At 46.4% G+C, this 14,374-nt stretch overlaps 1 protein-coding gene across 7 annotated transcripts in view; it reads right to left on the bottom strand.

Moving 5' to 3' along the window:
• Positions 1 to 4,570: 4,570 nt before the first annotated feature.
• LOC144480588 (talin-2) overlaps positions 4,571 to 14,374 on the bottom strand; it is a 410,923-nt gene continuing 401,119 nt past the window's right edge. For all 7 annotated transcript variants that reach the window (XM_078200210.1, XM_078200216.1, XM_078200214.1 and 4 more), the window contains 2 exons: positions 13,203 to 13,328; positions 4,571 to 6,280 (listed from right to left, as the gene is read on the bottom strand). In XM_078200210.1, coding sequence (XP_078056336.1) covers positions 6,152 to 6,280; positions 13,203 to 13,328 — 255 coding nt within the window. In that variant the 3' untranslated portion in view covers positions 4,571 to 6,151. The remainder of the gene's footprint in view (positions 6,281 to 13,202; positions 13,329 to 14,374) is intronic.

Here is a 14,374-nt window from a genome sequence, read left to right as displayed (position 1 = left end):
TAAAGCAAGCAGTTAGGAATGCAAATAGTATGTTGGCCTTCATTGCAAGAGGACTTGAGTACAGGAGCAAGGATGTCTTACTGCTCTACAGGGCCTTGTTGAGATCACAGCTAGAATCTTGTGTGCAGTTTTGGTCTCCTTATCTAAGAAAGGATATAAAAATAATATACAGTAGAGGTTTACCAGGATGTTGTCTGGTATGGAGAGTATTAGCTATGAAGAGAGGTTGGATAAACTCGGTTTGTTCTCAATGGAATGATAGAGGTTAAGGGGTGACCTGATAGATGTTTACAAGATCATGAGGGGCATGGACAGAGTGGATAATCAGAAGCTTTTTCCCAGGGTGGAAGAGTCAATTACTAGAGGGCACAGGTTTAAGGTGCGTGGGACTAAATTTAGAAGAAATGCGCGAGGCAAGTTTTTTTTTTACACAGAGGCTGGTAAGTGTCTGGAAGTCATGATGTGGAGATGCTGGCGTTGGACTGGGGTGAATACAGTAAGAGTTTTAACAGCACCAAGTTAAAGTCCAACAGGTTTATTTGGTAGCAAATACCATTAGCTTTCGGAGCGCTGCTCCTTCGTCAGATGGAGTGGAAATGTGCTCTCAAACAGGGCACAGAGACACAAAAATCAAGTTACAGAATACTGATTAGAATGCGAATCCCTACAACCAGCCAGATCTTAAAGATACAGACAATGTGGGTGGAGGGAGCATTAAGCACAGGTTAAAGAGATGTGAATTGTCTCCAGACAGGACAGCCTGCAAGTCCAGGAGGCAAGCTGTGGGGGTTACTGACACACGACAGTTACTGACTCACGACACACGACAGCGCAGAGTCGCTGAGCAGAAACTGATAGCCAAGTTCCGCACATATGAGGACGGCCTAAACTGGGATGTTGGATTTATGTCACATTATCAGTAACCCCCACAGCTTGCCACCTGGACTTGCAGGCTGTCCTGTCTGGAGACAATACACATCTCTTTAACCTGTGCTTAATACTCCCTCCACCCACATTGTCTGTATCTTTAAGATCTGGCTGGTTGTAGGGATTCACATTCTAATCAGTATTCTGTAACTTGATTTTTATGTCTCTGTGCCCTGTTTGAGAGCACATTTCCACTTCATCTGACGAAGGAGCAGCACTCCGAAAGCTAATGGTATTTGCTACCAAATAAACCTGTTGGACTTTAACCTGAAGTGTCTGGAACGCACTGCCCGGGGAGGTGGTGGGAGCAGGTACGATAGCGGCATTTAAGGGGCAACTGGACGAATACATGAATAGGATAGGAATGGAAGGATACGGATTCTAAGTGTATGCGGTTTTAGTTTAGGCAGGCATCATGATCGACGCAGGCTTGGAGGGCCGAAGGGCCTGTTCCTGTGCTGTACTGTTCTTTGTTCTCTTTATACTTGTCACAGAGAGAGTGCAATGAAGGTTCACCAGACTGATCCCTGGGGTGGTGGGATTGTCGTATGAAGAGAGATTGAGTTGACTGGGCCTGTGTTTGCTGGGGTTTAGAAGAATGAGAGGGGATCTAATTGAAATGTACAAATTTCCAGACTTTAAATCTGTCAAGGGATATGGGGAGAGCGTGGGAGTATGGCATTGAGATATAAGATTGGCCATGATTATATCGAGTGGTGGAGCAGGCTCAAAGGGCCAAATGGTCTGCTCCTGATTTTATTTCCTTTGTTTCTATGTTATCAACATGCAAAGAGATGTGGTGACCAAAAGCTTAGTCAAGAGACCCATTTTAAGGAACATCTTAATGGAGGAAAGGGGAGAAGAGCTTTGGATTAGACTGCAACAGGAGTAAGCCATCAACCTTCAACATCCTAGGAATTTACCAGAAACTGAACTGGCTTATTCATATGAATGCTGTGGATATAGGAACGGGTCCGAGGCTGGGAATTCTATAAAGAGCAACTCACCTCCTGACCCATCCCAGTGCCTGTCCACAAGGCACAAGTCAGGAGTGTGATGGAATACTCTCCACTTGCCTGGATGGGTGCAGCTCCAATAAGATTTTAAAAAAACTCAACACCATCCAGGACAAAGCAGCCCGCTTGATTGGCACCTCATCCACAAACATTCATTCCCTCTACCACCAATGAACAGTGGCAGCAGTTTACATATTTTTTATTTGTTCCTGGGATGTGGGTGTCGCTGGCTGGGCCATCATTTATTGCTTATCCCTGAGGGCATTTAAGAGTCAACCACGTTGCTATGAGCCCAGAGTCATATGTAGGCCAGACCAGGTAAGGACGGCAGATTTCCTTCCCTAAAGAACATTAGTGAAGCAGATGGGTTTTTCCAACAATCGACAATGGTTTCATGGTCACTGGATCTTTAATTCCAGGTTTTTACTGAATTCAAATTCCACCATCTGCTGTGGTGGGATTTGAATCTGGGTCCCCAGAGGTGTTATCCTGGGTCTCTGGATTACTAGTCCAGTGAAAATATCATTACATCACTGCCTTCCCGTACCACCTACCTGCACTGCTGTAACTCACTAGATGCCCTTCGGCAGCACCTTCCAAACCTATGACCTCTACTATCTAAAAGGACAAGGGCAACAGACAACCAGGAACAGCACCCAAGTTCTCCCCCAAGTCACTCACCATCCTGGATTTGGAAATATATCACCGTTCCTTCACTGTCACTGGGTCAAAATCCTGGAATACCCTTCCTAATAGCACTGTGGGTGTACCTATAGCACACAGACTGCAGTGGTTCAAGAAGGTAGCTCACCACTACCTTCTCAAGAGACAATTTGGAATGGGTAATTAAATGCTGATCTAGTCAGTGACACCCACATCCCATGAACAAATAAAAATGAGCCCCTCAATCCTGTCCAACTATTCAGTAAGATTATGGTTGATCTGCGAGCTAGCCTCATGTATTCCACAAGAATTTTAGTATTTTTAGTTAACAAACTCTATTAATCTTAGACTTAAAATTAAGAATTGCTTGAGCATCAATTGTCACTTGGGAATGAAATTCCAGACTTCTACAGACACCGTGTACCAAATCCGGCACCCTCGGGATTTCAGATTTTCCCAGATTTTGGACGTCCAACCTGTACAGTAGCTGAATCTAATAACGACCGAGGCAAGTACTGAACAGATCGGGATCCAGGTTAGTCTGTAATTGCTGCTTCTATTCCTTGGCCCCCAGACCCTAACTTGTCAGAGGTCTGGAACTGCAAAGGAAGGGGTTGGTCCCAGGGCCCATTCACCCTCCCACTGCTGCAGACACTGATAGTCACCCTGTGACTGGAGGAACACCATTGCATTCGCCAGCGACACTACATTCCATTTTCCCCCCTTCGCCATCTACTCAGTCACATTTGATCGGTGCCTGGTTGCAAAGGACCAAGACCAAGGAAATCCCAGGAAAATGATTTCCCCTGGAGACAGGGAGAATGATAACAGGAACAAAAGGCAGAAGCACAACTTTCTGAAAGAGAAACAAACTGAACAATAGAGACATGAAGGAAGAGGAGCAGGAAAAATCTGAACAGGAGGATAATTACGAAGCACAGATCCTGAACAGTAGACCCCAAAACTAGAACAGAATCCAAAACCAGCACAGACTCCAAAACCAGCACAGACTCCAAAACCAGCACAGACTCCAAAACCAGCACAGACTCCAAAACCAGCACAGACTCTGAAACTAGAACAGACTCTGAAACTAGAACAGACTCTGAAACTAGAACAGACCCTGAAACTGGAAGACTCTGAAACTAGAACAGCACGTCATTTCAACACATTTGGTTTTCTGGATTTGAGGTACTCTACCTGTACTGTCCTTTGTGAATTGAAGTGCTTTTTAATTTCACTTTAATTTTCTTCCCCTTAGTCTTAGACTTTGCAAAGTAGTTGAATTACTTTATCTCTACCGTATCCTGTTGCTCTTATTAACCTGAAAACATTGATCAAGTCACAACTGAACTGTCTAAATTCCAGCGAATATAATCAGGCACAGAATTGCAGAGTGTGGGGCCCAGATAGCTGAAAGCATGGCCACCAATGGTGGAGAAATTAAAATCGAAGATGCTCAAACGGCCAGAATTGACGGAGGGCAGAGAGCTAGGGACACGGGTTCGATTCCCGGCTTGGATCACTGTCTGTGTGGAGTTTGCACATTCTCCCCATGTCTGCGTGGGTTTCCTCCAGTGCTCTGGTTTCCACCCACAGTCCAAAGATGTGCGGGTTAGGTTGATTGACTATGCTAAATTGCCCCTTAGTGTCAGGGGGACTAGCTGGGGTAAATGCGTGGGGTTATGGGGTTAGGGCCTGGGTGTGATTGTGTTGGGTGCAGACTTGATGGGCCGAGAGGCCTCCTTCTGCAGTGTAGGGATTCTATGTTGGGAGATTTGCACAGCAGCAGCAGGTAGGATTTGAAAATCGAGGCATTGTGGATGTCGTACAGGGGTGGTGGGTGAGTGGGATTCAGCACAGTAGATTTTAGAATGAGGTGAGTTTAGCGAGCGTAATTGATTCTGGAGCGAAGTTCCTATTCACGTGAACTTGCAGAAAATCCCGTGAGAGCTTTGACTTCCTTTGAAACCTTTTATTTGTGAATACAAAAAATAGTTTTTGTGGCCGATAAATTAGCAGTTTATGTTACATACAGTAATACATTCTGTCATGGCAGTTACACATGATGCTTCATTTAAACTTTGGGTGATAGGAAGTCAGGCAAGCTAACAGGAGCTTGCGTTAACCAACAATCTATTTTGCACGTGCACCTTTTCTATTTTGAACATACCATCTTAAAAACAGTTCAAACATGAAGGCCAGTATTAGAATATTACTCGCATAACTTCAATACATTAAGTTTCATTTTACTTTTCAAAAAAAAAATTCAAATGTCTCAGTGGTTTTGCAAAACAGACAGCTACATCAGGAACTTTCCAATACTCGTTTATAGACTAACAGGTCACCAGGAACCAGGCTGGGAGATGCAAGTCTGCCTTACTGAGGATTCAATGCATCTTGATGCAGGCCTGTGGAATGCAAATTTCCAAACGGAGAGGGGAGTCGAATCTGTTTTCAGCAGCCCGGGTGGTACAAATCCAAAAGGAAACCATACAAGGCAATTCTGGGGAAGCGCTGTTTCAATCAGTAACTCCCCCAGGCATTAAGACTTTGGGAACACTACTTAAATAGACATGTGAGGCAGGCAGTGGAGCTGGGTTTCGTCGAGTGGATTCAGTGAGACCAACAAAGGAAGAGTAACATAGCCAATAGAAAGGCAAATTAAACAAACAAATGCCAAAAGCAATTGTGCAGCTAATATGGCAAAATGTGAGAAACAGATGGGCCTGTGAAGAGGAACACTGGGGTGGGGAAGGACATCCATCAGCAGAAAATATTACAAGTATTTGGAAACTAAAGGCAGGGTCCCCTTTGAAATTTCCTTGCACCCTTTAATCGTGCCTTTTAGTGCGTGTCGATATTGAGGTTTGTGGAGCAGTCAGGTTTGTAAACACAACGTGGATTTTTTTTCTTTGTTCATGATTTAATTTTTGTTCAGAAACAGGTGATAGGGCAATAGTGAGTGAATGATCTATAACCATAACCCAGAACAGAACACAATCCCAGGTAAACTTACACAGCTTTCAGATGGGTTGGTGTTCATTCCCAAAGGGAAAGACACTGTTGCTCTGCACTCAGTCTTGGAGCAGGAAGGAACTCTTCGCAAACACACTGGATGAATCCTGCATACTTCAAAAAAAAAACAATCCTCTGCTCAGCCGACAGCTCCCCCCTCTATCAATCCTGGGTGCATTCACTCGATCGTCCCATCTTCCTACATCAACCTAGCTGGACAGACTCAGATCCTCTGTAACAATTCTGTACATGAACTTCTTCTTGTTGCACAGAGTGTCGTGTGGTCTGACCCCATTAATCTTTGTCTGTAAACTTCCCTGATATGTATTTAGTGCATGCAAGCCTTGGGAATACAGGAAGCCAATACTAAACTAACATATTCTGGACTATGATCTATAATTGGATAAATCCAAGTTCCACCTCTGTGGTATACAAAATGATCAGCTTTCCAATTGGAAGTAGCTCAAATTTTGAAAGGACTGAGAGATCCGTTTGATGCACAACCTGTTTGGTTAAAATCGTCCCGAGGATTAGCTTTCATCTTCCCGCAGTTCCGACGGCAGAAATTTGTACTGTTGCTGCCGAATCTGTGCCAGCTTCTTGCGAGCTTCTTCCAGCTCCTTCTCCTTCCTCAGCATTTCCTCTTGCGCTGCAATGATCTGCAGAAAAGCCAAAGATAGTCAACTGACTTCTACGCCAAAGTAAAGAGGTTTACAACAGCTCGCATCTACATCGTAAACGTAGTAAAAGCCTCCTGAGGAACGGCACCGGAACACTGGACGGCACAGTGGTTAGCATTGCTGCCTCACAGTGCCAGGGACCCGGGTTCAATTGCAGCCTCGGCTCACTGTTTGTGTGGAGTTTGCATATTCTCCCCATATCTGCGTGGGTTTCCTCCGGGTGCTCCGGTTTCCTCCCACACTCCAAAGATGTGCAGGTTAGGTGGATTGGCCATGCTAAATTGCCCCTTAGTGTCCCAAGATGTGTAGATTAGGGGGATTAGTGGGGTAGATACTTGGGGTTACGGGGAACAGGTCTGGGTGGGATTGCCTCTTAGTGTCAGGGGGATTACGTGGGGTTACAAGGATAGGGGCTGGGTGGGATTGTTGTCGGTGCAGACTCAATGGGCCGCATGGCCTCCTTCTGCACTGTAGGTATTCTATGATTCAACATAGTGCAACGGACAGTATATTAAATAATGAACAACTACATCGGGAGATATTTGGTTAGGTGGCCAATAGTTTGGTCAGAGGCAGGTTTGAAGGAGTGTCTTAACAGAGGAAAGAAAGTAACAGAGGCAGTGAGGAAAATTTCCGAGGATTTAGGGTCCAGGTAGCTAAAGAATGGTGGAGCGGGAAAAACCGAGGATGTTCAAGAGGCCAGAGTACTAGGTACAAGGACAACTGCGAGGCTATGGGCGGGATTTGAAATTAAAGATGAGACTTACAATTGAAGCATTCTTAACTGGGGGTCAATGGAGGTCAGCAGGAGCATTGACAATGGCAAGCTGTCCAATTACTGAGAGAATTAAAACTATTTTACACCCGATGTAATCTTAACCTCGCCTCACAGGTTTGTACAGTCAGGAGAATGCAAAGATCAAAAGGAAAAGGGGCTTCAGTAACCTGGGATCCAGTTGCTAAGGGACAAATTCTCTCCCTCTCTCTGGTGCCTGTAACCTTCTGGTGTTTGAGGCTGACTTGCCCTAGCGCCTGTGAATTCGGAGTCACTGTGCCAAATTTGTCAGAAGGTGGCAATTATTATCCAGAAAGGTTACTGGCCGTGGACTAAATGCAATCTGCAAACAGGTAACAGTACTGGATGCTCCTCAAAATTCAAAGCTTACACACATTAGGGAAACAGCAGTCAAAACAGCTGTTTATAGCGAAGAGGTAAACTGGTAAAGTTTATTTATTAGTCACAAGTAAGGCTTACACTAACACTGCAATGAAGTTACTGTGAAAATCCCCTAGTCGCCACACTCCGGCGCCTGTTCGGGTACAAAGAGGGAGAATTTAGCACGGCCAATGCACCTAACCAGCACGTCTTTCGGACTGTGGGAGGAAACCAGAGCACCCGGAGGAAACCCATGCAGACACGGGGAGAACGTGCAAACTCCACACAGACAGTGACCCAAGGTCGGCAATCGAACCCGGGTCCCTGGCGCTGTGAGGCAGCAGTGCTAACCACTGTGCTGCCGTGCCACGCAAACTGGACATGTCATTAGATCAAAGTCGATCTGTATCTCAAATTCACTTTCCTGCCTTTGTTCCAGATCCTTTCCAAAACCTCTGCACAATGCGAAGCAGCAGATCTCAGGCCCAAAAATACCGACTGACCCTCACTCTTTGGATTTCCAGCACTCCCCAAGTTAAACTGCTTTCCAATTTCATTCTGGGATGAGCTGAGCCGGATTTAAGATTGTTCTCCCCTTTTTCCCACTCGCTCATAGGGAAAATGGCTTCTCTATTTTATCCGAGTTTTATTAGATTAAGCAGCCCAGCTCGACCACCCTCAGCCTGTGAAACTCAGGACAAATCAGGTTTATGCAAGCTGTCTCCTGATAGAATTTGCCAAGCACTGCATCTTTTCTGGAACAGTTTCTGCTGTTAAGTGGCAGTCAACACCACAGAAATAATGAAGATCTTTTATAAATATCTAACACACTAACTAGATAGAACTATAGATTCTCCATATTAAATCAGTAGAGTCTGCAGCCAGAACAGAGATGGACTAAATTGTCCCTGAATGTGGAACGTTTGCGAGAAAATGGACTTCTTCTTAAAATTTTTCAGAATTAAATGAACACCGAAATGTCTGTGGATGCCACAACAGGAGATTCAGAGTATGAGAAAGAACCCACTTAGCATGAAGATTTCTCACACTGATGGACACAAAATCTCTCCTCACCATATTTCTTCCTCTGCCCCAAATGTCTGGAAGGAATGTCTTTATAAAGAGGATAAGTACTTGAAGGCATAGAATTTTCCGGATAGTCTGAACTTCAAAAGGACATTCGTGGATTGGGAAGATTAAGTTCATTACAGAGAAGTGTGAGGGGACAGATTTTGACAGGAAGAATATGGAGAGACCGTATAAAATAGTCTAAGACACTAGTTAGGCCTCATCTGGAGACTGCATCCAGTTCTGGGCACCATACAAGGATGCAAAGGCACTGGAGAGAGTACAGAGGAGATTCACGAGAACGATTCCAGGGATAAACAACTGTAGCTATGGGGATAGATTGGAGAGGTTGGGGCTGTTTTTCTTGGAGAAGCGAAGACTGAGAGGAGACTGTATAGAGATATTCAAGATCCTGAGGGGTATGGACAGGGAAAATAATGAGAAATTGTTCATATTTAAGAGAGCATCAAGAACTTGAGGGAACAGATTCAAAATAATTGGTAAAACGAATAGAAGTGATTGAGGAAAAATGTTTTCACCCAGAGGGTAATTGGAGTCTGGAACAAACTTCCTGAGAGGGTGGTGAAGGTTATTCTAATTGCGGTATTTAAAAGGGAATTGGATCGCTACCTGAAAAGAGAGAAAGTGCAGGGTTTACGGCGATAAGGCAAGGGAATGGGATTGGGTTGAGTGCTCTTTCAGAGAGCCAGTGCAGACTCAATGGGCCAAATGGCCTCCTCCTGCATTGTAATGATTCTGTGACAATGAGAAGAGAACAGGGAGTTTGGACGAATTGGATAGCATAGCCAAAGATGTGCGGGTTAGGTGGATTGGCCATGCTAAATTGACCCTAGTGTCCGGGGGATTAGCAGGGTAAATGTGTGAGGTTATGGGAAAAGGGTCTGGGTGCGATTGTGATCAGTGCAGACTCGATGGGCCAATGGTCTCCTTCTGCACTGTAGGGATTCTATCGATTCTATTCTATTGAGCTCTTTCAAAGAGCCAGCACACGCACAATGGGCTGAATGGCCTCCCTTTGTCCACATTAATCTATGATTGTAAGTAATATTTCGGGGACAGGGTTTGGATGAACTTGTATCTTAAATTATTACTTTAAATATCTCTATAGACATTAAATTGATGAAACTGTTCAGAAACGTGGGTCAGAGCTTCAAAGTTGCTCAGCAGGAGTTTACTGAAGTTGCAACATGAAAAGTTGTTCCTCATTCCTGGAACCTCCCTCGTGTTCCCCATGGCCACAGAATCCAGAGAAACATTCCTCACAATGAAGTGCACGCTCCCAGAAATCTAACACCCTCGCAGTTTTCCCAGAGGAAAAATTCACAGGGGCTATCACATGTCACTTAATTGGGAATTTCAGATCCTCCCTGACATTCGGAGCGAGCGGAATTCCTGGCCGGGATTCAAGATGAAAAAAAAACCTAGCTTCAGGTCCCGCAGGTCAACTTAACTCGAGTGAAAGGCAAGGCCTGCACTCGGAACAAGTCACTCAGTGTCAGAGTCACTCCCAAACACAGCAAAGATAGAGAAACAACAGAAACAGGGATACAGTCCTCATAGAGCAGAAATCAAATCAACTGCAGTGTGTGTCCCGTTTGCTGTATTCACTAGTAAAATCTAGTTTTCATAAAATAGAATCATAGAATCCCTACAGTGCAGAAGGAGGCCAGTTGCACCAACAACAATCCCACCCAGGTACTATCCCCGTAACCCCACATATATTTACCATCCTAATCCCCCTGACACTAAGGGGCAATTCAGCATGGCCCATCAACCTAACCCACACATCTTTGGACTGTGGGAGGAAACCGGAGCACCCGGAGGAAACCCACGCAGACACGGGGAGAATGTGCAAACTCCACACAGACGGTGACCCAAGCTGGGAATTGAACCCGGGTCCCTGGCGCTCTGAGGCAGCAGCGCTAACCACTGTGCCACCATGCTGCCCATGGAAGTTATTAAAAACATATCAATATTAATAGTCGGGAGGAAAACAATGAGCATTTATATAGTGTCTTTATCACACACCAAGCTCCTTTTGGACAACTTAGTACAGATAACTAAAAACGTGGTCAAAGAGGTTGGTTTTAAGGAATGTCTTGAAGGAAGCAGCTTTGATGAGGGGTGGTTTAGGGAGGGAATTCCAGAGATTAGTGCTCAAACAGCTGAAGATACAAAGCCAGAGTGATTTAAATGGAGCATGTTGAAGAGGTCGGAATGAGGTCAGCGCAGTTTGGGAGGGTTATGGAGCCAAGGGAGGTTATACAGATAGGGAGGGCTCAGATCACGGAAACAGAGATGAGAATTTTAAAATGGAAGCATTGCTAGTTTGGGAGCCAATGTAGGTCTCAGCGAGCAGAGGGGTAATGAATGAACACTTTTGGGGGCAACATTACTCAAGAACTCATCTGCACAGCGGCACTGCTGTCTCACAGCGCCAGGGACCCGGGTTCAATTCCCTGCTTGGGTCACTGTCTGTGCAGAGTCTGCACATTCTCCCTGTGTCTGCGTGGGTTTCCTCCGGGTGCTCCGGTTTCCTCCCACAGTCCGAAAAACATGCTGGTTAGGTGCATTGGCCGTGCTAAATTCTCCCTCAGTGTATCCGAACAGGCGCGACTAGGGGATTTTCACAGTAACTTCATTGCATTGTTAATGTAAACCTATATGAGACACGAATAAATATATTTTAACAACAGCATAAATTAATAGAGGTTTACAGCATGGAAACAGGCCCTTCAGCCCAACTTGTCCATGCCACCCTTTTTTTTTTAACCATTAAGCTAGTCCCAATTGCCCGCGTTTGGCCCATATCCCTCTATACCCATCGTACCCATGTAACTGTCTAAATGCTTTTAAAAGATAAAATTGTACTCACTGCTACTACTACCTCTAACATAGAACATTACAGCGCAGTACAGGCCCTTCAGCCCTCGATGTTGCGCCGACCTGTGAAACCAATCTAAAGCCCATCTAATCTACACTATTCCAATATCATCCATGTTTGTCCAATGACCATTTAAATGCCCTTAATGTTGGTGAGACAACTGCTGTTGCAGTAAGGGCATTCCACGTCCTTTCTACTCTCTGAGTAAAGAACCTACCTCTGACATCTGTCCTATATCTATCACCCCTCAATTTAAAGCTATGTCCCGTCGTGCTAGCCAACACCATCCGAGGAAAAAGGCTCTCACTGTTCACCCCATCTAATCCTCTGATAGATTAGGATAAATCCTCTGGCAGCTCGTTCCAGACACTCACCACCCTCTGTGTGAAAGTATTGTCCCTCTGGATCCTTTTGTATCCTTCCCCTCTCACTTAAACCTATGCCCTCTAGTTTTAGACTCCTCTCCCTTTGGGAAAAGATATTGACTATCTAGCTGCTCTATGCCCCTTATTATTTTATAGACCTCTATAAGATCACCCCCAAGTCTCCTACGCTCCAGGGAAAAAGGTCCTAATCTATCCAGCCTCTCCTTATAACTCAAACCATCAAGCCCGGTAGCATCCTAGTAAATCTTTTCAGCACTCTTTCTGGTTTAATTACATCCTTTCTATAATAGGGTGACCAGAACTGCACACAGTATACCAAGTGTGGTCTTACCAATGTCTTGTACAACTTCAACAAGACATCCCAACTCCTGCATTCAATGTTCTGACCAATGAAACCAAGCATGCTGAATGCCTTCTTCACCACTCTGTCCATCTGTGGCTCCACTTTCAAGGAGCTATGAACATGTACCCCTAGATCCCTTTGTTCTATAACTCTCCCCAACGCTTTACCATTAACTGAGTAAGTCCTGCCCTGGTTTTATCTATCAAAATGCATCACCTTGCATTTATCTAAATTAAACTCCATCTGCTGTTTGTCAGCCCACTAGCCCAATTGATCAAGATCCCATTGCAATCCAAGATAACCTTCTTTACTATCCACCATGCCACCAATCTGCAAACTTACTAACCATGCCTCCTAAATTCTCATCCAAATCATTAATATAAATGAAAAACAACAGTGGACCCAACACTGATCCCTGAGGCACACCGCTGGTCACAAGCCTCAAGTTTGAAAAACAACCCTCTGCAGCCACCCTCCGTCTTCTGATATCAAGCCAATTTTGTATCCATTTGGCTACCTCACCCTGGATCCCGTGAGATTTAACCTTATGCACCAACCTACCATTTACCAACCTTGTTAAAGTCCATGGAGACAACATCAACTGCATTGCCCTCATCTACCTTCTTGGTTACCCCTTCAGAAAATGCAATCAAATTTGAGACATGATTTTCCACTCACAAAGCCATGCTGACTGTCCCTAATCAGTCCTTCCCTCTCTAAATGCCTGTAGATCCTGTCTCTCTGAATACCTTCTAACAACTTACCCACTACAGATTTGAGGCTCACCAGCCTGTAGTTCCCAGGCTTTTCCCTGCAGCCCTTCTTAAACAAAGGCACAACATTTGCTACCCTCTAATCTTCAGCACCCCACCTGTGACTATCGATGATTCAAATATCTCTGCTGGGGGACCCACAATTTCCTCCCGAGCCTCCCACAATGTCCTGGGATTTGCTTAATCAGTTCCCGGGGATTTATCTACCTTGATGCGCTTTAAGACTTCCAGCACCACCTTCTCTGTAATATGAACATTATTAATACAAACCTGAGCAATTCCTCCAACGAATCGCGTTTTCACCACAATATTTTCCTCATCTGGTTTGTTGAATGCGGCCTTTTGAGCTGCTCTGACGAGATTGTCTGAGGCCCGTTTCACAGCATTTCCTGCAGTCTGGAAAACAAACAGGACAAAATATCGTCAGGCAGGATGTCTCCGGGGTCACCACCATCAGGCTGGCTGTCTCCGGGGTCACTGCCGTCAGGCCGTCCCGAGGTCACTGCCGTCAGGCTGTCTGTCTTGGGGTCACCGTCGTCAGGCCATCCCCGGGGTCACTGCCCTCAGGCCGTCCCCGGGGTCACCGTCATCAGGCTGTCCCCGGGGTCACCATCGTCAGGCCATCCCCGGGGTCTCTGCCATCAGGCCATCCCCGGGGTCACCGTCGTCAGGCCATCCCCGGGGTCACCGTCGTCAGGCCATCCCCGGGGTCACTGCCCTCAGGCCATCCCCGGGGTCACCGTCGTCAGGCCATCCCCGGGGTCACCGTCGTCAGGCCATCCCCGGGGTCACTGCCCTCAGGCCATCCCCGGGGTCACCGTCATCAGGCCATCCCCGGGGTCACCGTCATCAGGCCGTCCCTGGGGTCACCGTCATCAGGCTGTTCCCGGGGTCACCGCCGTCAGGCCATCCCCGGGGTCACCGTTGTCAGGCTGTCTGTCTTGGGATCACCGTCGTCAGGCTGTCTGTCCCCGGGGTCACCGCCGTCAGGCTGTCCCCGGGGTCACCGCCGTCAGGCCGTCCCCGGGGTCACCGCCGTCAGGCTGTCTGTCCCCGGGGTCACCGCCGTCAGGCTATCCCGGGGTCACCGCCATCAGGCTGTCTGTCCCCGGGGTCACCGTCGTCAGGCTGTCCCCGGGGTCACCGCCGTCAGGCCGTCCCCGGGGTCACCGCCGTCAGGCTGTCTGTCCCCGGGGTCACCGCCGTCAGGCTATCCCGGGGTCACCGCCATCAGGCTGTCTGTCCCCGGGGTCACCGTCGTCAGGCTGTCCCCAGGGTCACCACCATCAGGCTGTCTGTCTTGGGGCCACTGAAATGTATACACCAACATCATGCTGAGCAGAGCATATATAAACTGCATTCATTGTGGACCCAAATGTATGGATTTCATTTTTGATGAGACTTTGTAGAAATGGAATTGTCATCAGGCTGTTCCCGGTTGT

Source organism: Mustelus asterias, chromosome 29 (assembly GCF_964213995.1).
Source record: "Mustelus asterias chromosome 29, sMusAst1.hap1.1, whole genome shotgun sequence".
Taxonomy (NCBI): Eukaryota; Metazoa; Chordata; class Chondrichthyes; order Carcharhiniformes; family Triakidae; genus Mustelus; species Mustelus asterias.
The sequence above is the reverse complement of the archived record's forward strand: the minus strand, read 5'-3'. Positions and strand labels throughout refer to the sequence as shown.